General features: G+C 42.7%; 1 protein-coding gene across 2 annotated transcripts; it reads left to right on the top strand.

The window, feature by feature from the left end:
* The first annotated feature begins 1,594 nt into the window (after window positions 1-1,594).
* Window positions 1,595-8,738, top strand: LOC123444069 (NAC domain-containing protein 73-like). 2 transcript variants are annotated; one of them, XM_045120676.1, is made up of 4 exons: window positions 1,595-1,827; window positions 1,994-2,446; window positions 2,560-2,761; window positions 7,759-8,738. In XM_045120676.1, exons 2-4 carry the CDS (start codon window positions 2,264-2,266, stop codon window positions 8,409-8,411), a joined length of 1,038 nt encoding a protein of 345 aa, XP_044976611.1. In that variant the 5' UTR covers window positions 1,595-1,827; window positions 1,994-2,263; the 3' UTR covers window positions 8,412-8,738. The 2 variants fall into 2 exon arrangements, with proteins under 2 accessions (XP_044976611.1, XP_044976610.1); XM_045120675.1 differs by having other exon boundaries at window positions 1,595-2,446.
* Window positions 8,739-24,413: the final 15,675 nt, after the last annotated feature.

Genomic DNA, 24,413 nt, shown 5'->3' with positions numbered 1-24,413 from the left:
TTACCGGGAACTCCATTGAGGAGAATAGCAGTGTGCCAGGTCCACAGCATCAAAGTGTGCCATGATACCAAACCAAATCTGCAGGTCATACATGAGGCTGCACTGCACCCTAGCTAAACCACAGCCTAGCTCCTCTACATGCGTCGTGGCCAAGTAACGGCCGTTGCCCCGTTCAGTATACGCGTTGGAATACTCAACAGGCTCTCCGGTCCTGCATGAATAAACCAAGTGATGAATGAATAAAAAAGGGAAAAGACGAATCGCGCGCGGAAATGCGCTAGCTGCATCAGGGCCGATCGCCCGGGTCACCTTTGTAAACTGTGGATAGTTGGGCTGGGTCTGGGTCGGTAGATGGACGGTTCAAGTCTTGTGTCGTTGGGGTATCGTCTCTCTTCCAAGACACTCTACGGTGACCTGGGATCTAAAAAAGGTCCCTCTCCAACATATCCCCCTCCCTACTCCCCCTGGCGGCCTCCTCAACACAATCTCCCCCCCGCGCGCGCGCACGCACACGCAGCACTAGTGTGGTGTGCGGTGGGACGTCCTCAGGGTCAAGAATCAGCCGGTTGCCCTATCTCCACTCCACCCACCTCTCCCACGCCCTTTTTTGAGCTCTACTACTAGTTTCCTTTCTTCTTCTTTTCGTTCCTCCTCCCCACCACCACCTCGATCGGTCCATCCCAAGCACGAACGCACGCACGTACACGTTGGGTTGGGTTGGCTCTGTCGCCATTCCTTGTGTTCTCTCTCCTGGCCGATCGAGAGTGCGACTGTACGTACGTACATTTCCGTTGTTGGTAGTAGCTTAAGGTTTTGGCAAGTGATCACGCGAGCTAGCGCCCCACTAGTTGCATCCAAGGAAAGAGAAAACGTGCATGCCGATGCACCCATCCGTCTACGTCAAACTGCCCTGGTACCACCCGGCCCGCAGCAGCTGGTAATTTTACCAACCGATCCGTCGCAACGGCGATGAACAGTGGTCATCCTGGCCAGCCAGCCGGCTGGCCGGGTATAATATAGTATATGGCTAGACCAAAGTACATCTCTCGGTGGTAGTCGGTCGGTCGGTCGGTTCACGTGCTGTTTTCGTCGGACCGTCCGTCGTCCATGTGTTTGGTGTATGTCATACGGCCGCCGGCTGGTCGATCGATCGATCGGTCGGTCGTGGCAGATACTCCAGAGTCCAGACGCAGCATGACGAGCTTTTCTTGGAACGTAAGCCTTGGCGGTGATCATGCTGGGCTAGCCAGTTAACTGTGGCTGCATGCTGTGTGTGCGGCTAGGCTAGTCTTTTGCTTTTCGGACGTGTAAATACCAACCGCACACACGTCAACAACTAGCCGATGGATGGACTTGACGTACACATCAGAATGATGCGTGGATGCGTACGCAGCAACTCCCGTGCGGGGCCCGTTCCGCGGTCGCGCGCAGAGAATCCGGCTCCGGCCGCCTGGTTTCCGGCTCACGTATACGGCTTGCTTGCCCAGACTTGAGGGCCAAGCAACCGCCCATCATTCGCCCGGATCCCGTCTAGTTTCTTCCCTTATCATATTTCCCTCTCTCTCTCTCATCGCACATTATATTGACACGTACACACGTCCATAAGCTGGTGCTAGCAGTTCCATCTATCGGGGTAGGCAGCAGCAGCGATCCTGTCCGGTCCGATCTTGCTTGTGCGAATTCCGACCTCTTTATTAATTTCTGCTTTCTGCCGGGTCTCTCCTCTCGTCATCAATCAATCGAGCCATGCATCCATCCATCTCTGCTCGGTACAACTAGCTCGCTCGTGGCGATCGATCTTCTTGGGAAGCAACAACCCAAAAGTTGGTGAGAATTCTATTCCTCTATACCAGATAGAGAGAGAAACCCAGCCAGCAGCACAGGCAGCAAGCGCAGGCAGGGATCGCGCGCAGTGGTAGCTAGGGGCCGGGGGTAGCTTTTAACAGGGACAAGCTTCCTCACTAACCTCTTTTTCTCTTTGTTCTCTTCTCAGGCCGCTTTGTTCCCTCGCTCGCTCGCCCGCCCTCTTTAGCCAGCCAGCCACCAGCCCCGATCTCCCTCGATCTCCTCTCCTCTCCTCTCCTCTCCTCTTTTTACCCTGTCACTCATTCCCTCCCAGCCGGCGGCAGGGCCGGCCTTAATCCTGCCACATATGGGGACGGGCTAGCAAAGCGGAGCTGCGGACACCGAGAGGCTTTCCATATCCTCTCCATCATCATTAAGTACGTGGTGGTGGGGCGCGGGACTGCCGTGTCGGCCGGCCATGACATGGTGCAATAGCTTCAACGACGTGCGCGCCGTGGAGAACAACCTGGCCTCCGCCGCGGCCGTCGCGGCGGCGGCGGCCAAGAAGCAGCAGCACCACCACCAGCAGCAGCAGGCCTCCTCCCACGCCAGCCTCGTCAGGACGTGCCCCTCCTGCGGCCACCATGCGCAGTATGAACAGGTACGTACCCGCTCCTGCACGCCAGCTTGTTAGCCATGCATGCATCTCTCTAAAGTCTTTGAGTTAGATCATGCCTAGCTATATGATGATCGATCCAATCATTCCTGGATCAGTTGCAGGCGGCGGCGACCATACAGGATCTGCCTGGGCTGCCGGCCGGCGTGAAGTTCGACCCGACGGACCAGGAGCTGCTGGAGCACCTGGAGGGGAAGGCGAGGCCGGACACGCGCAAGCTCCACCCGCTCATTGACGAGTTCATCCCGGCAATCGAGGGAGAGAACGGCATTTGCTACACCCATCCCGAGAGGCTTCCAGGTATTATTAATTAGACTCACAAAACACGTACGTACGTACGTACGTCCTCCTACAAATGCTACGATCATCAACATACACGACCGGCCGCCATGTGCGTCTCTGCGTGGGTACACGTACGTAGTAGTACTAGTACATGTTAGTTGCATTACATCAAACGGGTACGGAAAGCGCCGGATTTCAAAAGGAAAAAATATTTCGGATTAGGACAAGTCGAGGGCGAGAGAGAGCGATTGTTGATCCGTCATGGAGGAAGCCCTCACAAACTCTTTCTTGTTACATATATGGATTGATTCTGCGTCCAAAACTCCTTGTTTTGATACAAGATTTGGGTTTAAGTCCTTTTCAGTTTGGTTTTCCTTGCCCTCGCTTGAGGCCTTGAACGGTACTTTGGTTATTACCACCTCTTGTACACTAATGTAAAACGTACGTATTATACATTAGCTTACAAAGAGGGCCGGGAGTACATACGTAACAAAAAGAAAATTCCGTTCGCATATGTGTTGCGTATTTATTCTGTGTTTCTTATTTTATAATACTGTATAAACAGCGTGTCGATCTGCATATTAGTCCATATGCATGCATTTGTACTGGTGCACGATAAGTATAACTAGGTAAAGGTTGCCTTTCAAGTAATCGCTTCTCCTACATGGCATAATTTTATTATATAATTGTACATTGGAAAATTAAATGAGATCGACACAACACGTTGCCATCAAATGTCTACGTCATGCAGGATGCACGCAACATCAGACTAAAGCAAGGAAATACGAACTTAATTCGAAAGGACCTGTGATCTATTTTTCTACTTAACTATCATTATTTTTAGGTTAAGAAGCATTGTTTTATCTGAACGTTACGTGCTTCCGCACCCCATGCATATATTTGTGTATACGCTAGCTGGTCATTCTTTATTTTGCAAAATTATATATGTGGAAACATTTTGTTTAATTGTGGGAATGCATTATCTTTCGCCCCAGAGGTCTTATTTTGATCATGAAAGGTACACACAAGGATATGGAATAGATCAGACACACGCAACAATCCTCTCATATTTCTTTTATTCTGTGACGGAAAAAAGTTATGAATGACATATCATACCTATATCATTAATTCATGGGAATATAAGCAAAGCATTCATGCCCTACTTAGTTTTTTCTGTAGGAATTAGTAAAATATACTCGGGTATTAGAAAAGTTGATTGAAATATTAGTTGCTAGTAACTAATAAGATATATGAATTGATAATAAAATATAGATATATTTATTACCTTGTTTGCGCAATTGTTTAGTGATAAGTTGTTAGTGAAAAACATTCACAAGAGGCTTTACTTGTTACCACATGTTCTTAGAAACTAATTAGCTTTTAAACACCAATACATTTTATTCACCTAATTAATTCACGTCTTTTTGGGTACTAGAACTATATTGTGTTTTCAGGTGTCTAAGGTTAAATGTTGGGTTGATGAGTATTTTGGGCCCCAACAAAAAATTATTAGATCAAGATTTATCGTATTTACAATTTTGAAAAAAAATGGTATTTAGTGCGAATTTAATTTGAATATAGCTAGTCCAAATTTGCATATGGATAAGAATAATATTTCCTACGGTCCCGAGGGAACTACTTATATGTGTTTGGACTCTATCTCAAGAAGCTTGGAACTTTTGATTGCTACTCCTATTCAAGGGCAGGCTTAGGGCATGTCAAACGGCAACCCGCAAATTTCCTCCCGCATCCGTCCGCAAAAGGGGGAGGGGGGAGGGGGGGGGGGGCAGTCCGCAGACACAGGCGCGGGAGGACGCCATCCATCCATAGCCGAATACATCTGGCCTTGCTCATTTTTTTTCAAGTCTGCACGATCAAATAGCCGCATGCAAAGGGTACAAACGTTTAAATAGCTGAATGCAACACTAGTTCAAATTTAAAAGTTCAAATATTACTAGAAAGAAGAAGGGACAACTATTTTTAGTTTTGGCAATTCATCGAATAGTTGTCGGGCATGGTAAAAATAGCAGTAGAGGATGGTACCTGGCGGGGCGGTCGGATGGCAGGAGTTGAATGGAGACGAAGGAGAACCGAACCCCGCTGGAGCACCGGAGGGTGACGGAGACCAAAGTTGTCAGAATTGCGATTCTGAATCGGATCGGAGCTCCGTTGCTAGGATCGTGAGTCGTAGAATCTTAACTATGAAGATCGTAGAAACTTAGATTCTATGAGCAAAATCGTAGAATCGAAAGGGGCTAGTTTGGATCGTAAAATCGTAAGATTCTAAGACTTGAGTCACGATTCTGACAACTTTGACGGAGACACATAATTCCGATAGGGGTGTGGCATGGTGGCCGGGATGGTGGAGCGATGATGAAGGCAAGAGAGAAATAAGGAAGGAGATAAACTGAGAAGGATGGAGTCATGGGGTCCGAGAAGGGTTTTGGGTGGGCCAGGGGTAGCGGATAGCGATGTTTTCGGGTCCGGACTCTCGCAAATCTCCACCACTTTTGTCTCCAGTCTGCAGGAGAAATCACGCCCGGACCGCTCCGCAGACCGATATAGGCCCACATTGGATGGCTCCCGCGGTTTGGACCGAACGGCTGCAGGGGGTTTGCGAGTTCATCTTGGAAATGCCCTTACACCGCATAGATATAATAGGTGGTTTCAAAAGCAGTTCTCAAGAAAAGAAGCCTTGGTGTATCTTTCTCTAGTCATTGTCTATATCACGGTTTCTTTTCTCTTTGTTAAATCACATTTGATTCTACTTCCCCTCTTTCCTTATTCTTTCCTTTCATTCATATTCATGCTTCCAAACCTCCTGATTAATGAAATAAAATCTGTTACTTATAGTAATAATTTATTTGTACTTCTAAACACATAAATTACACATACGCAAATATGTTTAAATTGAGGTTTCATGCAAAACAGAAAGTACAAATTGGAAACCGAAGAAGTGTAACAGCTGCATGCAAAAAAAATGTTCAGTTGCATACAAATAAGCGTGCAGCTGCACAACTTCAGAAAAATCTAATAAACAAAAACAAAGCAAAATATAAACATTCAAAAAGTATATTGTTAACAACAAAAACCCTTAAAATACGAATATAAAAGACTATGCTACATTTACTAACAACAAACTAACCTGATAATAGTTCCATGAACAACAATTCTAATTAAGATTGTGGGTTCTGACTCTGGTGGACATATGAATTTTCGTTCTTGCACACCTAACGGCTTAGAAATTGACCGCTTTATTTGTAGCTTGTGAAAAAAATACATTATGGCTACTCACCGAATTTACTTTACTCTCTTTGGTTGTATACCGAACCGGCGAAATGCAAACTCTATTGTACTTAGCACTTTAACTTCGAAAGTGGTATTGATAAATTGAGCTCTTAATTAATTAGTTGAACTGGCTTCTACCTTTCCAAACATTTGATTTTTCTTTTGTTTGTAGAACAGTTTTGTTTTCTTTAGCAGCAATTGTAATTTTATCTCTCGCGCAAGTACACTTACTGAAGAAACACTATTTAGGGAAAAACTATTTGAATAGAGTGGATTCTTATTTGTCAATGAACGTCAACACTCATTATATATCTATCGGTTAGGTAACTGCCCATTTTAAAACATGTTTGCAAATTAAAATTTAGATATCTGCACCTGGTCAGTTGCGCACTTTTGGACTAAGGTTGCACACTTTGGATGAAAGGTGAATATCATCTTTTTTTTACTGAAACACCAGATAGAATTGAAAAAAAAAAAAAACAGTTGTTAGAGTCAGCTGAAAACAACAAAATTGGGCCCATTTGGCTGGACTTAGTGGCAAATGCATGGTTACTCCGTGCATATTGCACCCGGTGCACCCAACCACTGTGGTATATTTTAAAATGTTTGGAAAATTCTGAAAACAAAATCAGCACATTAACACAACATCAATGCATGTTTTAAAGAAATAAAATAAAAATTCAGAATATTGCTGTGAAACATAAAAATGACATTTGATACTGAATAGTACTCCCTCCGTCCGGAAATATTTGTCCTAGAAATGTATAAAATGGATGTATCTATAACTAAAATACTTCTAGATACATCTATTTTTAGGACAAGTATTTTCGGAAGGAGGGAGTACGTAAGATGAGTTAAGCTTTAGATTTGACACATTACCACATTGATGTGAAATTTTTCATTTTTGTATCTCAAGCAATGTTTCAAATTTTAATATGAAATAATGTTATAACATGGAGGCCACTATGCTAGATTTTTTTTTTAAATACAAACATTTTAAAATGTGCTTTGACATTCCATGTACTGCCTACTGGGTAGCACCACAAGTGTGTGCACCGGATACATTCCCGTTGCATGGACACATAAAACTACAAAGTCATTTCGTTCTTGACTCCGCGGGGCGCATATCTGAGAGTTTATTTTCTCTTTTATGCTCGTAATAATTTTGGTTTTCGTTGTGGACTGTTTTCATTAGAGCATCTAGAACCGGATTTCTCATATTGACCGGACGAACACAGAGATCACTAATCGGACAAGAGAAAAAGAAAAAAAAAATGATCCAATTGAACCCCTCATAGTCGCCTTAAATGTTCAGGTATCTAGCACTCCTCATATTGCCCGCTTATATGAGATGAGTATGAGGAGCGTTTGGACGTGTCCGGTCAGTGGTTCTGCATCAGCCACATAGGATCTGGCTCATCTTCTCTCTTTGTTTTTTTCTCTCTCACTATATCTGAATCAATCATATGCATGTGATTGGATGTATAGGAAAAAATGAAAGACATAGTTGTAAAAGTATAAATATGAAAGGTGATCGGTCAACGTTTGCGGATGCGCCCGATAACATCTACGAACCTTTAAGTCGTCGGATTTGCATGTTATGGTTGTAGATGATCTAATTGATACCACGAGTCATCTTTCACACATGCACGTTTTGTATATGCAACGGATGGAATTAATACATGTAGCCCGCTCGTAGCACAGTTATTCACTTTTGCTCCTTTCAGGAGTCGGCAAGGACGGCCTAATCCGCCACTTCTTCCACCGTCCATCAAAGGCGTACACGACGGGGACTAGGAAGCGGCGCAAGGTGCACACCGACGAGCAGGGCGGCGAGACAAGGTGGCACAAAACGGGCAAGACCCGCCCCGTATTCACTGACGGCAAGCTCAAGGGGTACAAAAAGATCCTCGTCCTCTATACCAACTACGGCAAGCAGCGCAAGCCGGAGAAGACCAACTGGGTGATGCATCAATACCACCTAGGCTCCGATGAGGAGGAGAAGGATGGAGAGCTCGTCGTCTCCAAAGTGTTCTATCAGACGCAGCCACGGCAGTGCGGCGGCTCGACGGCTGCCGCTGTCAGGGACGCCGCCATCGCGGCAGGCAACATCATCAAGGGCGGCGGTGCAGGTGCAGGTGCAACTACTGATCATCATCGTCATCATCACGAGGATGGCCACAACAACAACATGCTGAAGGAAGCTTCAGGGATGGTAGATTTCTACAGCCCAGCTGCCGCAGCACTAATCGGGTACAGCAGCCAGGCGGCTCCTCCTAACAACAGGGCGGTCGCCGCCGCGGCTGCGGCTGCTGCTGCTTCTGCTCATTTGATGCCTAACTTCGAGGTGCACACGGGAGGGACAGGCTTTGGTCCCTGACCAAGAATTGCAAAGCCAACTAAAGCAAAGCAGTTCTATTCCTTGACTGATATATACTCTACTAGGTTAGAGGCCAGGAGACACGTAATGAGCGGGTGGCAGGCAGATAAAATGGCACTGGCAGTGCGCATGAAGCAGTTTCGAAACAGTACTACTGGACAATAAGGGTGTTGAGTGGCTGCACAGGTGATGAAGCGTAGGGATCAATATTTGTTACATTGTTCATTATATACACATATAAGTATACGTAACTTGACGTCTTAACGTACTCTCAAATTTTTGTTTAATGATCTATTGTTCCATAATAAGAATCATATTTTCTTTTGAGGGGAAGGAATAGTGAATTTTATATGTATGTGTTGTGGAGTATTTGAAGATTTTTTTCCATGAAGTACAGTCCAGAAAAACAGTGGATAAAATATGAATAACGTAATAGCGATGATAAGCAACACAAGCAGCATATTGTTGAACTAGTCATGCAATCGAGATGATAAGAACCAATTACCATATTCATATCGATTGCTACGAGCATTAAACCAAAAGCTAATCCTAACAAAGAAGACAAGATGACATATAGAGCAGCGGAAGAGGATGCAGGTGCAGCGTTCTTCATGTCCGGCGGAAGAGGATGAAGGTTGTCGATGTCGGGAAAGAAGCCGTTGTTGGGAAAATCATTGTAAGGGGTATCGCTGTTCGCAGCCACGACGAACAAGGACGATCTAGCAGTCGGGCAAGAACGCTCTCAAAAAAGCTGTTCGCCCCTCTCCCTTACCGGATCACGAGGGACAGAGTTTCGGAGGTCTGATGAGCTCACTTCCCGGTGCACGCCGAGAAGTGAGATAGGAAAGCGGTAGGAACTGGAGGTAGGAGATGAAGTAGTATATATCTACATAAGAAGAGGGACCTCTCTTATACACTCCAGAAAGTGGAAGCAAAACCGAAACACTAATAGAAAGATGAAACTCAAATACTAATGGTATCAATGGAGAAATGAACGAAAACGTTCACAAAGTTGAGTTTTATTTTCCAATACTATAAAAGGTTTCCAACTTATTTCTTGCATGAAAAAAGGTATGGTAGCACACACGGAGTGATGGAAGCGAAAGCAAAATACTAATGGAGCAACGAAACCGAAACATTAATACATCAATGGAAGATGAATGGACATTCACAAACATTTTGTTCCGTTTTCTACTAGCGCAACAATATTTTAGCTTCTTTCTTGCCATCGATGCAGTACATGTTGAAGAAGATAGAATAAAACACGACATCCAAAACTCTCAAATTGAACTATAATATGCAACATCAAGCGTCAACAGAGTGCAGTGGCGGACCCAGAAATGGGCCAGGCTCCAGGCAAACTGGACCAGGACCGAGGCAGTCTTCGTATACTATAGCAACCAGCTACAGTAAATGCTATAGTACAGAAACAAATTGTGATGCACGCCTCGCCGCCTGGGCTGCATGGGGCCTAAATCCGCCCATGACATAGTGTTAGAAATCGAAGAAGTGAATGTGTTTGTGTGTGTGTGCTTGTTGTGTGTGTGTGTCTGTGTTCAAGGGCCCAAGACGAAACTAGAAGGCAAGGGGGTTCCGATGACCAAAAAATCATGACCTTGGCACCCATGAGACTAATTGAAGCAACAGAGGCAATGCAATTTCGGCGTGGCCACTGCTACAAATCAGCCGACTTATCTTACCCAAAGATCAGCCGCCTTGTCAATCCTTCGATCAAAACGCATGTGCCGATCCGGTCACGCAGCAGCACATACGGTTCTCTTCCTCCTTGCATGGTATTCACCTACACACAACAATGCACCACTGTAGGATCGAAAGTATGTCTAGAGGGGGGGGGTGATTAGACTACTTGACAGGGTTAAAACATAGTCTTTTCCTAATTTTTAGTGTGGGCCGGCTATAGCAACTATGACTAGTCAAATACACCCTACACATGCATATCTAAGAGTATTGCAGCGAAAAGTAAAACATGCAAGTGTAAATAGAGGGTACGGTAGGGAGATCAATCGCAATGGTTGACATGACGATTTTTGGCATGGTTCCGATAGGTGGGGCTATCGTACGTTCATGTTAGTGGAGACTTCAACCCACGAAGGGTAACGGCTGCCAGTGTCCACAGAGGGCTCCACCCATAAGGGGTTCACGAAGAAGCGGCCTTGTCTATTCCACCACGGCTTTCGTCCACACAAGACTAGCCTCATTGACAGTAGATCTTCATGAAGTAGGCGATCTCCTTGCCCTTACAAACATCTTGGTTCAACTCCACAACACGAAGAAGGAGGCTCCCAAGCGACACCTAACCATCTAGGAGACACCACCCTTTTAAAAAGTAATATATGTGGTAGAACGATGAACTCCTTGCTCTTGTGCTTTAAAAGATAGTCTCCTCAACACTCAATCACTCTCTCATTGATTTGGCATGGTTAGGAGAGATTGATTTTGTGGAAAGCAACTTGGGGAGGCTAGAAATCAAGGTTCAAATGGTAGGAATGGAATCTATTGATCTCAACACATGAGTAGGTGGTTCTCTCTTAGAAAAATGGATCTCGCAAGTGTAAGTGTGTCCTGAGTGTTTCCTCTGCGAATGAGAGGTAGATGGAGGGGTATATATAGGCATCTTCCAAAATCCAACTGTTACAACATTATTGCCCAACTAGGTGGCACCGACATGTGAATCTCGGTGGTACCGGGTTGCACTAAATGCGGCAACTTTGAATTCTCGGTGAGACCGATATATGAATCTTGGTGGTACCGATACGATGATCTAGACTGGTTCCCAAACTCGGTGATACCGACTTCAAACTTGGAAATTTTGAAACTTGAAGTTACCTCAACAGAATGTTGGTCACCCAATCTCGGTGGCACCAATAGGAATGTTGGTTGTACCGAGATGGTGGGTTTGGCATAGGACCTGTCTAAGTGTAAAATCGGTATAGCCGAGTGGGAAATGTTGGTGGCACCGACTTTGCATATTTGGCTTGGGACAGATATATTTTGTGGGAAAGTGGCTGAGTATCTTTGGTGGCTATCCCTAAGCACTTGAGCAACCAATTCATCATAATACCTCATCCCCTTTTAATAGTATTGGCTTTCCTATGGACTCAAAGTGATTTCTCACAAAGTTTAAAATGAAGAGTCTTCTTGTTTGAAGCTTTAGCCAATCTTATTCATTCCTTTCATCAAAGGGGCATGTCCACACAATCCTATAGCTAGAGCATCTTTGAACTTTTCTGAAATTTACTTGAATAAATTCATTAGTCCAATGATGCATATGTTGTGATTAATTACCAAAACCACCTTAGGGAGTAATTGTGCTTTCAATCTCCCCCTTTTTGGTAATTGATGACAACATATTGATCAAAGCTTCGACAAAATATATAATCAATGATTAGCATCGATGCTTTGAGAAGTATGTGAAAAGCAAGAGCTCCCCCTAAATTTGTGCATTATTTTAAATTTGCATTTGAATGCAAATGCACAATCAATTAGGATCATGGGTTACTCTTCCATGTCACATACAACTTGGTGGTGCGCATAAATTATAAGAATGAATAGCAATACACATAGCACCAACAAACAAGTGAATGATCATGATGTAGATAGCTCAGAGGTAATAATGTGGTAGCATAAAAAATCAAAGCGTATGATCAAACACACATCCAAACTGATAAAGTCATTTTGAAAACCAAACGAGAGAAAATACCTCTCTCGAAGCCCTATTGATCTATACACTTCTCCCCTTTGGCAACAAGTACCAAAAAGTTCAAAGATCTAATCTAAGCGTTTCTCTAGGCATGATCTCCTCCAGTAGCAGAAGTACGAGTAGACAAGAGAGCATCGACGAAGGCTTTGGCTGATGTCGCTGCAGCAGGAGCTAGAGGCGTAGACACTCGAGGTGCTATAGCAGGAGCTGAAGCTTGAGTTGATGAAGACGTTTATCTTATGGTACTGGCATAGTTGTTGTTTTGGTCTGGGTCGTGAACCGTGTGGTAGTACGAAGAGGTGAATCATCATCATCATCGTCTTCATCAGAATTAATCATCCTTATTGACCTGGTAGCTGCCTTGGGCAAGCCATGGGAGTTGGGAGTACCTGGGTCAGAAGGTGTCCTTTCAGGACTAGTGCGTGAATCAAACTCAGCATGGGGCTCACTGAAGTTGTTCTAACTATCATCGAAACCTGACATCTTGCAATCCAAGCAGACAAGCTGACACACACACTGGCTGACCCTGTAAAAGACATGGAAGAGCTTGAAAAGATAAGCATCACAAAATTGCAGAAGTATTCAAAATTTGAACTTAGAAACTTTGGTTATGATCTTGTGCAGAATGTATTTCGGTAGCACTAGGTTGGAGTTTTCGGAGTCACCGAGATAGACCACTTGCATTAACAGAAACCTGGGAAGCCTTTTCGGTGTAAGCCAAAAGGACTACTCGATCTCCCCGAAGTGGTTCTCAGAAACCCTAAATATTAAATCGGTGGAAGCGATTTTACCAACTCGGTATCACCGAGATACATGTTGCGGGAGATCAGATCCAAAATTTCTTCGTTCTCTACTCTATGCAAGATTTTTGTGGCATAGAAGGATTTCGCACTGTGGATTGTAGATGGAAGTAACCTAATGCGCATGAATCGGATAGAGGAGCGCACAAGCGGTCGAATTCATACCCTAGCTTGGGGATGAATCCGCTAGGCGACGACGGCAATGAAGATTCCATCGACGGCGGCGATTCCCAACGGCGAAGGCGCTTAGGGACGCAAGGGCGACGACCAAGGGGTCCTAGTGAGGTAGTTTGGGGTTGGGGACTTGACGTTTGAAAATGTAATTTCAAAATGTTGGGTCCGCGGATATAAGTACCCCTCACTATCGGTGTCACGCATACTAAATTTTCAGTGCCACCAAGTTACACTTTGTCTGTTGACATGGAAACTCGGTGAAGCCTAGATTATGGTATCAGTGGTACCGAGATTAAAACCTAGATCAACTTTGAGAATGAGTGGGATCGAGAATTTGTTGTTGGTTACACCGAGATTGACAAAAAGAGTTTGGAAAGCAGCCCTTGTCGACACGGAACTCCGAGTGCTCCTCACACAGAGGGATCAAGAAGTGCTTGTTCAAGTTTTGTGATGTAGCATGGATACAACTTGACACTAGAAATCATAGATATCTAGAGAAGGGTCCTAGGCATTCTTGTTCATCCAATTTGCAAAAGATAAATCAAAAGCCAAATAGCAACAATTGGATGTCCTCACTCGCTTAACTTTCCTCATTTTTGCCCCGCTTCGCTTATCTTTGCTCGTTTTTGCCCCACTCGCTTAACTTTCCTCGTTTTTGCCCTACTTCGCTCTATCCCACTCTCGCATACGGCCAAGCGGCCGTTTCCGTCGGGTCAACCTCCTTTGACCGTTACTTGGCCTGACTAGTGGGGTCGGCCCGGGGGGCTCATTTTGAATCCACCACACGCCCAATCCCGATCTAACCGCCGTAATAGCTACTCGCTGATGTCTACTACACAACCTTCTTCCTGTAGACTCGGGTTGGGCCTCCAAGCGCAGAGTTTTGTAGGACAATAGCAAATTTCCCCGAATTGGATGACCTAAGGTTTATCAATCCGTGGGAGGCATAGGATGAAGATGGTGTCTCTCAAGCAACCCTGCAACCAAATAACAAAGAGTCTGTTGTGTCCCCAGCTGAAAGGACGTGGATGTCGCCTAGAGGGGGGGTGAATGGGCGCTTTAAAATAATTACAGTTTAGGCTTGAACAAAAGCGGGATAAAACTAACGTTTAATTTGTCAAGCACAAAACCTACAACAACTAGGCTCACCTATGTGCACCAACAACTTATGCTAAGCAAGATAAACAACTAAGTGATAGCAAGACATATGACAATAAACAATAGGGCTATCACAAAGTAAAGTGCATAAGTAAAGGGTTCGGGTAAGAGATAACCGAGGCACGCGGAGACGATGATGTATCCCGAAGTTCACACCCTTACGGATGCTAATCTCCGTTGGAGCAGTGTGGAGGCACAATGCTCCCCAAGATGTCACTAAGGCCACCGTAATCTCCTCACGCTCTCGCACAGTGCAAGATGTCGTGATTTCACTAAGGGACCCTTGAGGGCGGTCACCGATACCGTACAAATGGCAAACCTTGGGGCGGTCACCGATACCTGTACAAATTGCTCGGGGCAATCTCCACAACCTAATTGGAGACCCTGACGCTTGCCCGGAGCTTTACACCACAATGATTGAGATCCGAGACACCACCAAGCTTCTAGGCCGCCAAAGCATCCACGAAGACCAATATCTAGGGTACTAAGTACCAAAGGTAATAAGCTTCTCAAACTTCACTTCCATGTATCACCGTGGAGAACTCAAAGGATGCAACTAATGCAATGGCAAGGGCACACGGAGTGCCCAAGTCCTTCTCTCCCAAATCCCACCAAAGCAACTAATGCTAGGTTGGAAAATGAGAGGAAGAATGAAGAAGAACACGAAGAACTCCAAGATCTAGACCCAAGGGGTTCCCCTCACTTAGAGGAGAAAGTGATTGGTGGAAATGTGGATTGACAGTTAGCAAGCTCGAAGAAGGTCAACAATGGGGGAAGAACACGAGCTAAAGAGATAAGGTTCAATGGGGAAGAAGACCCCCTTTTATAGGTGGGGAAAAATCCAACCGTTAGGCCTCACAGCCCGCACAAAGCGGTACTACCGCTCATGGAGCGGTACTATTGCTCGGTAGGTTCACCAACCATGCTGAGGCCAAAAAGTATACAAAAAACGGTCCGACGGAGCGGTACTTCCGCTCCTGGAGCAGTACTACCGCTAGGGAGCGGTAGTAAAAAATTACTACCGCTCCGGGGGCGGTACTACCGCTACAAGAGCGGTACTATCGCTCGCACTAGGAGCGGTACTACCGCTCGATATTGAAACTGCTGTAACTTTCGCATACAGACTCCGAATTCAATGAAACCAAGTTTGTTAGAAAGGTAACAACATGGGCTAACACAATCTTGATAGAAATATCAATAAGAATCAAGTGAGGAAAGTCCCATAAGAAAATGGTGAGAACCCTTATTCGAATAAGACTGGTAAAAACTCCCAACATCGAAAACATCATAGAAGATGCATATGGACTCCGTTTTCGATGAAATCGAGCTTGTCATGAAGATGAACATAAGCTCTAAAACTCATAAAGAGAAACACCAAACAAGAACCAAGAATTATGATGCAAGGATGCAAATGGTTTGAGCTCTCAACGAACGATACGATCAAGCTACTCACTTGAGAGCCCCCCTGACAGTATGACAATCTATCCTAAAACAGAAAACCTATCAAGGGCAAACCTATACCTTGCACCTCATCCTATTGAGCGAGATGACGATGATCTTGGCTTCCTCAAGATGGACCACCTTTCTTGATTGTGTTGGCTTGATGAAGACTAATTGATTGCTCCCCCATACACACTATGGGTGAGCTGCTCTTCAGCATATCTTCACAAGTCCATTGCCACCATCCTCCACCACTTGACATCATCCTCCATGGGTTCTATGAGATCTTCCTCTTGATGCAAGCCCATGGAAACACAACTAACCCCACATAGAACTCTCACGAAGACCATGGGTTAGTACACAAATACGTAATGGACAATGCTTACCATACCATGGGATCACTTGATCCCTCTTGGTACATCTTGTACGCTTTGTGTGTTGATCATGTTGATTTACTCTTTGTCTGACGATCTTGATCAACCTTGTGTCTCTATGACCATTCTTTGGATAATACCTTGAATACCATCTTGGTCATCATATAAACTCCTTGAACCCAACAGATGGACTTCAAGAAGTGCCTATGGACAAATCCTATAAATATAACTTAAGGCAACCATTAGTCCATAGGAATTGTCATCAATTACCAAAACCACATATGTTGATATATGCTCTAACACCAGCACATCCAATACAATGGTAAATTGTATAGGTGCACTAGTTCGGCGAAGAGATGGTGATACAAGTGTAATATGGATGGTAGATATAGGTTTTTGTAATCTGAAAGTATAAAAGCAGCAAGGTAACAAATAGTAAACAACGAGCAAAACATTCTATAAATGCTTGGAAACAAGGCCTAGCGTCCATACTTTCATTAGTGCAAGTTCTCTCAACAATACTAACATAGTTGAATCATATATAAATCCCTCACGTGTGACAAAGAGTTCACTCCAAAGTCACATATAGCGAAGAACAAACGAATAAATTATTATAGGGTACGAAACCACCTCAAAGTTATCTTTTTTGATCAATCTTATGAGCTATCCCTATAAGTATCACGAACAGTCCTAGAGTTCGTACTAAAACAACACCTTAATATGCACATCAACCAAAACCTAATGTCACCTAGATGCTCCAATGTCACCACAAGTACCCATGGGCTTGATTATACGATATGCATCACATAATTTCAGATTCATCATGTTCAATCCAACACAAAGAACTTCAAAGAGTGTCCCAAAGTTTCTACCGAAAAGTCAAGATGAAAACACGTGCCAACCCCTATGCATAGATTCCCAAGGTCACGGAATCCACAAGTTGATCACCAAAACATATATCGAGTGGATCAATAAAACATCCCACTATCACCATAGATATCCCATCGCAAGACATACATCAAGTGTTCTCAAATCCTTAAAGACTCAATCCGATAAGAAAACTTCAAAGGGAAAAATCAATTTATCACAAGAGGATAGAGAGGGGAAAACTCAATATGATTCATCAATATTAATAAAGCTCGCGATACATCAAGATTGTGCCATTTTAAGAACATGAGAGAGAGAGAAATTGAACACATAGCTACTAGTACATACCCTCAGCCCGAGGAGGATTACTCACACATTATCATGGTGAAAAAGAGAAATTTGTTGATGGAGGGGTGTAGCCCGGGCGGCCCCTCTCCCCTTTTTTTCCTTGATCTTGGTTCTGCAATGGAGGAGCCTCTCCCCTTCTTGGCGGCTGCTAAGGGAGAGGCAAATTCGTGGCTCTTGGTGGCTCTACCAAAATTAGTGTTTTTCTCTTCTTATATGTGCCTCTCTGATGCTCTATGACCCTCCGATGGATGGACTCTTGATTCAATGGCTCTCGGGCACCTATAGAACCTTCCTAGGGTCTCCTCACAGCCCTCACGAGTCTCCAAAGTCGTGGTTTGGCCGAATATATCAGATATGTTAAGAGTTGGACTCAATCACGTCAACAATTCCCGTGATCCCATAATCGGATATTGTCCTTCAGTAAAATGGGTATCCAGATCGTATAAGAACTCTATTTTGGACGAATTTGTAGTAAAGAATCATTGCCATACAATTCCCCACACTTTCCTAGTTTTAGCTTTTTCCATTTGACGTTGTCTTCGGGTGTCAAACTTACGATCTCTAAAAACTGTTTGTGGACAGATTTCAGGAGAGTCACAGTCCTCCTCCAACAAGGCTCCTTTTGTGTTTTTTCGACAATTTCTAATTAATTCCTACAAATCAAAGTGTGAAATAAGAACTTGTGCAATTTTGCAACCATTAATAGGTTAGTACCCAAAAATAATATAAAGTTATAGTAAAATGATTGTAAAACATCCAAGAATGATAATATAACAACATGGAACAAGAAAAAATTATAGATACATTTGAGACGTATCACCATCCCCAAGCTTAATTCCTTCTCGTCCCCGAGTAGGTAAATGATAAAAACAGAATTTTTGATGTGGAATGTTGCATAACATGTTCATCAATTTTTCTTCTTCTTTGTATAGAATGGACATTTGGACTTGTAAGTGAATCAAAGCAATAGTCTAGTTTTAACATAATGACGTCAATACTCAAGCATGTCAACAAGCAACCATGTCTTCCAAAATATCAACACTAAAGAAAGTTATCCCTAGCCCATCATTCTCAATCATTGGTCCATTCATGAAACACACTCAAATATTAGCTATGCCCAATGCTCAAGTACGATCATAGTGTTCCCTGGTTTGTGCTTATAAGAGAAGATGGAGACTCAAAGTAAAAACAAAAATTGCATAAAGTAAATAGATAGGCCCTTCACAAAGGGAAGTAGGGATTTGTAGAGGTGTCGAGGTCAAGGTTTAAATTGAGAGAGAAAAATTATTTTGAGTAGCATGCTTTTCCTACCAACGAACACGACAAAGTAGCTCACAATACTTTCCATGTTAGATACATTATAGGCAGTTCCCAAACAGAATGGTAAAGTTTTTACTCCCCCTCCACCAATCAATCACACTCCACGGTGAGCCGAATCCACGGGTACCGTCCATACCAACAACATTCCTCGGGGAGTTTTGTTTCATTATATTTGATTTGATTTTTGAGCATGGAACTGGGTATCACGAATACGAGCCACTTTCTCGTGAATGATAGTGAATCAACACATATCGTGAGAATAACCCACCTAGCATGGAAAAATATTGGATACTCCCCACCGTTTCATGAGCGGTACGGGCACACGAAAGGGAAAATTTATTTTGAAAATTTAGAGATGGCACATACAAATTTACTTGGAACGGAATGGAAATAACGCATATAGGTAGGTATGATGGACTCATGAGGCAAAACTTGGTTTAAGGATTTTGGATGCACAAGTAGTATTTCTACTTAGTACAAATGAAGGCTAGCAAATAGATTGGGAAGCAATCAAACCAAGAAACAAAAATTCACAAAAGAGAGCATTGAGTCATAACTAACAATGAATAATGCACCACTGTAGGATGTAACTTCATTGCATAACTATTGACTTTCGTGCATGCATAGGGAATCACAAACCTTAACACCAATATTCCAACTTAAAGCATACTTACTCACTAACATGACTCACATATTACTATCATCATTTTTCAAAACTATTACAAAGGAACAAGTTTAATTTGTCCCATGATCTTCATGGAAGTTTTTATTATATCCCTCTTGGATATCTATTACTTTGGGACTAGTTTCATATATTGCTATTGCCCTTTCAACATGCTCAAACCAATTTAAAGGAAGCACAAGAGCATAAAGATTTCATCCCTCAAAAAGGTATAAGTCAAGCATTAGAGGAAATGACAAGCTACTCACAAAACATATATGTGAAGATCAATGAGTAGTCAAACAATTAAGGAGCTATGTGAGGACTCTCTCTCCCTCAATTTTTTTCCAGATCTGAGTATTTTATTTAAATAGCAAACAAAAGAAAAATAGCACTCTAAGAATAGGATGTATCATGTGAGCGAATAAAAATTTAGGCTCAACATAGGCTAACCGATAGTTGACGAAGAAAGGTGGGATGCGTAGCATCCCCAAGCTTAGATGCTTGAGAATTCATGAAATATTTACTTGTGGTACCTTGGGCATCCCCAAGCTTGAGCTTTTGTATCTTTTTCAATCCCCTCGTATCCCGATTTCACCTATTCTCAAAAACTTCATCCACACAAAACTTGAAAAGAACTCGTAAGATAGGTTAGTGCACATAATAATAAATCAATTCTTTATGTACTGCCAAGACAAGTTGCATAATAATTGCAAACGTCATCTATTGTTTAGTATCATTTCCACAATTTATATCTATCAATATAGGCTATGGAAACTATAGGATAAGTAGATCACAAAAGTATGACAGCAATCTGTCCAAACAGAACAGTTTGTAGAAACTTATGAAAACGGTGTACTTATGTAACTCAAAAAAATATGACAATTTAGGACATGCTATAAAATTTATATGACAACCACGTTCGAGTAAAATATGTAACTTCAAACACTAAAGCACCAGCTTCTGTTTTTACACAGCACCAATCAAAGCATGCAATGCAAGCATCCTAATGCAATTCTTGGAACTTTTTTATAGAAAAACAAGATTACAAATAACACCTAACAGAGAACAACAAAATAAAATGACACTCCAAGCAAAACTCTATAATGTGACGAACAAAAATATAGCTCCAACTAAGATATACTGATAATGTTGAAGACGAAAGAGGGGATGCCTTCCGGAGCATCCCCAAGCTTAGGCGCTTGAGTCCTCCTTGGATATTACCTTGGGAGTGCCTTGGTCATAACCAAGATTAGGTTCTTGTCACTCCTTATTATCCTCATATTTGTGTCTCATCCAAAACTTGAAAACTTCAATCACACAAAAGTTAATGGAACTTCGTGAGATGGGTTATTATAATAAATAATTATCATTCACTTAGGTACTGTCAAGACAAGATTCATAATTGTTACCACATGATACCTACTGTATTCTACTATTCCCATAATTTATATCACTGAATATAAGCTATGGGGACACTAAAACAAGCAAACTATGCGTGCAAAACAGAATCTGTCAAAAACAGAACAGTCTGTGAAGATTTGTAGTGTAACCATACTTCCATCTCTCTAACAATTCTGAAAAATTAGGAAAATCCAGAAAATATGTATATAAATCATTTGTAAAAAGTTCAGATCAAAATCACGTTCTAGTGAGTTTACAAAATTCCTGGACTGAGAGCAAAAATTTCTATTTTTGCACAGAAGCAACTCAACTATCATCCGCACTATCCCAAAGGCTTTACTTGGCACTTTATTGAAACAAAAGCTATAAAACATGATTACTACAGTAGATTAATCATGTTAACACATCAAAACAGAAAGTAAAAGTGTTGGTTTGTCTTCCAACAAGCGCTTTTTAAAGCCTTTTAGCTAGGCATGAGGATATCAATGATGCTCACATAGGAATAATTATTATAACATGCAAAAGAGCATCATGAATATCATGAGAAGCACATTTAAGTCTAACCCACTTCCTATACATAGGGATTTTGTGAACAAACAATTTATGGGAGCAAGAATCAACTAGCATAGGAAGGCAAAACAAGCATAACTTCAAAACTTTGAACACATAGAGAGGAAGCTTGATATTATTGTTATTCCTACAAGCATATGTTCCTCCCTCATAGTAATTTTCAGTAGCATCATGAAGTAATTCCACAATATAAAAAACACATAAAGCATTCTTTTCATGATCTACAAACATAGAAATTTTACTACTCAACACATAAGCAAATTTATTCACATCAATAGTAGTGGGAGCAAACTCAATAAAATAACTATCATGTCAAGCATAGTCGAATTGAAAATTAAAGTCATGATGAGAAGTTTCATGGTTATGATTATTGTTTATAGCATACATGTCATCACAATAACCATCATAAATAGGAGGCATGATTTCATCATAATAAATTTCCTCATCAAAACTTGGGGGACTAAACATATCATCTTCATCAAACATAGCATCCCCGAGCTTGTGGATTTTCATATCATTAGCATCATGAATATTCAAGGAATTCAAACTAAAAACATTGCAATCATGCTCATCATACAAATATTTAGTGCCAAACATTTTTAATAACTTCTTCTTCTAGCACTTGAGCACAATTTTCCTTTCCATCATTTTCACGAAAGACATTGAAAAGATGAATCATATGAAGCAACCTCAATTCCATTTTTTGTAGTTTTCTTTTGTAAAAGCAAACTACTGAAAAACAAAAAAAAACTAAAAGATTTAATTGCCAGATCTAAATATATACCTTCAATCACTCACCTCCCCGGCGACGACGCCAGAAAAGAGCCTCGTTGATGGTATGTGAGTGTCGCTTACCTAACCTCTCCCGCAACGGCGCCAGAAAAGAGCTTGATGTCTACTATACAACCTTCTTCTTGTAGACTCGTGTTGGGCCTCCAAGCTCAGAGTTTTCAAGGACAGTAGCAAATTTCCCTCAAGTGGATGACCTAAGGTTTATCAATCCGTGGGAGGCGTAGGATGAACATGGTCTCTCTCAAGCAACCCTGCAATCAAATAACAAAGAGTCTCTTGTGTCCCCAACACACCCAATACAATGGTAAATTGTATAGATGCACTAGTTCAGCGAAGAGATGGTGATACAAGTGTAATATGGATGGTAGATATAGGTTTTTGTAATCTGAAAAATATAAAAAAACAGCAAGGTAAAAAATAGTAAACAGCGAGCAAAACATTGTATAAATGCTTGGAAACAAGGCCTAGGGTTCATACTTTCACTAGTGCAAGTTCTCTCAACAATACTAACATAGTTGAATCATATATAAATCCCTCACGTGCGACAAAGAGTTCACTCCAAAGTCACAAATAGTGGAGAACAAACTAAGAAATTATTGTAGCGTACGAAACCACCTCAAAGTTATCTTTGTTGATCAATCTTATGAGCTACCCCTATAAGTGTCACGAACAGCTCTAGAGTTTGTACTAAAATAACACCTTGAGATACACATCAACGAAAACCCTAATGTCACCTAGATACTCCAATGTCACCACAAGTACCCATGGGCATGATTACACGATATGCATCACATAATTTCAGATTCAGCATGTTCAATCCAACACAAAGAACTACAAAGACTGTCCCAAAGTTTCTACCGGAAAGTCAAGACGAAAACATGTGCCAACCCCTGGTTAATAGTACCTTTCAGATAGCGCATAATTCTTTCAACAACACGCCAATTGGCCAGTTGGCCGCAGAAGCAACAGTAGCGGTGACAGCATCCTCGGCCGCCTTCTTGTCGGCTTTGGCCTTCTCTTGGGCGAGATAGTCGATGTCGGCTGGTGCAGACATAGTGATGACGAAGGTGATGTAGACGTAGAGGAAGAAAACGAACGGAGGTGAGCAGTCATATAGTCGCTCCCCAAAAAACTAATCGCCCCTCTCTCATACAGGAACCAGAGAGGCGGGGTTTTATAGGCCTGTTCTCCCATCGATCGTGTACGCGGTGAATGGGACGGAGTCGGCGATGACAGCAGCAGCAAAGGAACGAGCGCGTGAAGGCAGATGTGATCTGATCTCATGATAGCTAGGGTTGGCAGGAGCCTCACTTATATAAGAGCGACCGAGGGGACGTGGGCTGGACCCACATTTGAGTCGGTAACAGCCCACGATCCAACGTCTCAGATTGTGACGCATCCGTTATGTCTTCTCCATTCCTGACCGGAAAAAATAAGCGCATAGGTATGAGCTCGGCTCGGCTCATTCCCTCCACTTACAGCACGGCGCGTCGTGACGGGGTGTGGCGTGGCGTGGCGTGGCAGGCGGGAAAGGAGGAGTGGGCGAGGGCCTCTTCTCTTCTCATGCTCCAATAGCATGTAGAATAGAGACCCTTATAAAGGGTCCAACTCCTTCTCCACTAGTGAGGTGGGACGAAACTTCCCACCACCCCTTGTCATACCACCACCTACATGGGCCCTTAGAGATATATGAAATTGTCTCATGGGCCATAAGCGCATCTCAGATTTCAACAATCCCCCACCAGATCTCAACGGCACATTATGTTCTTTCATTCCAATCACTGTTTTGATATACTAGCATTTCAGTGAAGACATGTTAAGCTTGAGCTTCACATAGAGCAAGTAGCTACACTCCTTCACAACTGAACAATGGAGTGTGCCTTGAATTGTCAGTTTGGAGTAAAGAAGTTTCACCACAAGTCTTACTAGTACTAGGTGTAATGCCCCAAGTGTAGAACCTACCCCTTTTTGGACCTACTTCATGTGGGACCACCTTGTCAGATATTATGATGTTAAGTTGGTACCATGATTTCATGTGTGTTCCTTGCTATTTCCTTCTCATGCATGCATGCATCGCATATCATATCATTTCATGTGTTAGGTGTTGGTGCATGTGGTCATATGATTCCATGTGGTGTTTTAATCTTGTGGTCATGTATCTTGTGATTTCATGTGTTGAGGCATATGCTATGATGTGGTGTGAAGTAATGAGAGGGTGGTTCTTGGCATCAAATACAAACCCCCCTTGTGTAGTTCCAAACCTTTTTATTTATTCTTTTTCCCAAGTTCAAATCCTTTTGCTCCTATGTTGTTATAAAAATGTTGCACCTTTAGAGCATTTTAGTTGGTATGTGGGTATGAAGCAGAGGGGTT

This window comes from Hordeum vulgare, chromosome 3H (assembly GCF_904849725.1).
Source record: "Hordeum vulgare subsp. vulgare chromosome 3H, MorexV3_pseudomolecules_assembly, whole genome shotgun sequence".
NCBI lineage: Eukaryota > Viridiplantae > Streptophyta > Magnoliopsida > Poales > Poaceae > Hordeum > Hordeum vulgare.
This window is presented reverse-complemented; position numbering and strand designations above follow the sequence as displayed.

Coding starts and splice junctions, on each gene's coding strand:
- LOC123444069 (XM_045120676.1), top strand. CDS start 2,264: ATGACATGGTGCAATAGCTTCAACGACGTGCGCGCCGTGGAGAACAAC. Junction 2,447..2,559: donor ACCATGCGCAGTATGAACAG/GTACGTACCCGC, acceptor TTCCTGGATCAG/TTGCAGGCGGCGGCGACCAT. Junction 2,762..7,758: donor CCATCCCGAGAGGCTTCCAG/GTATTATTAATT, acceptor TGCTCCTTTCAG/GAGTCGGCAAGGACGGCCTA.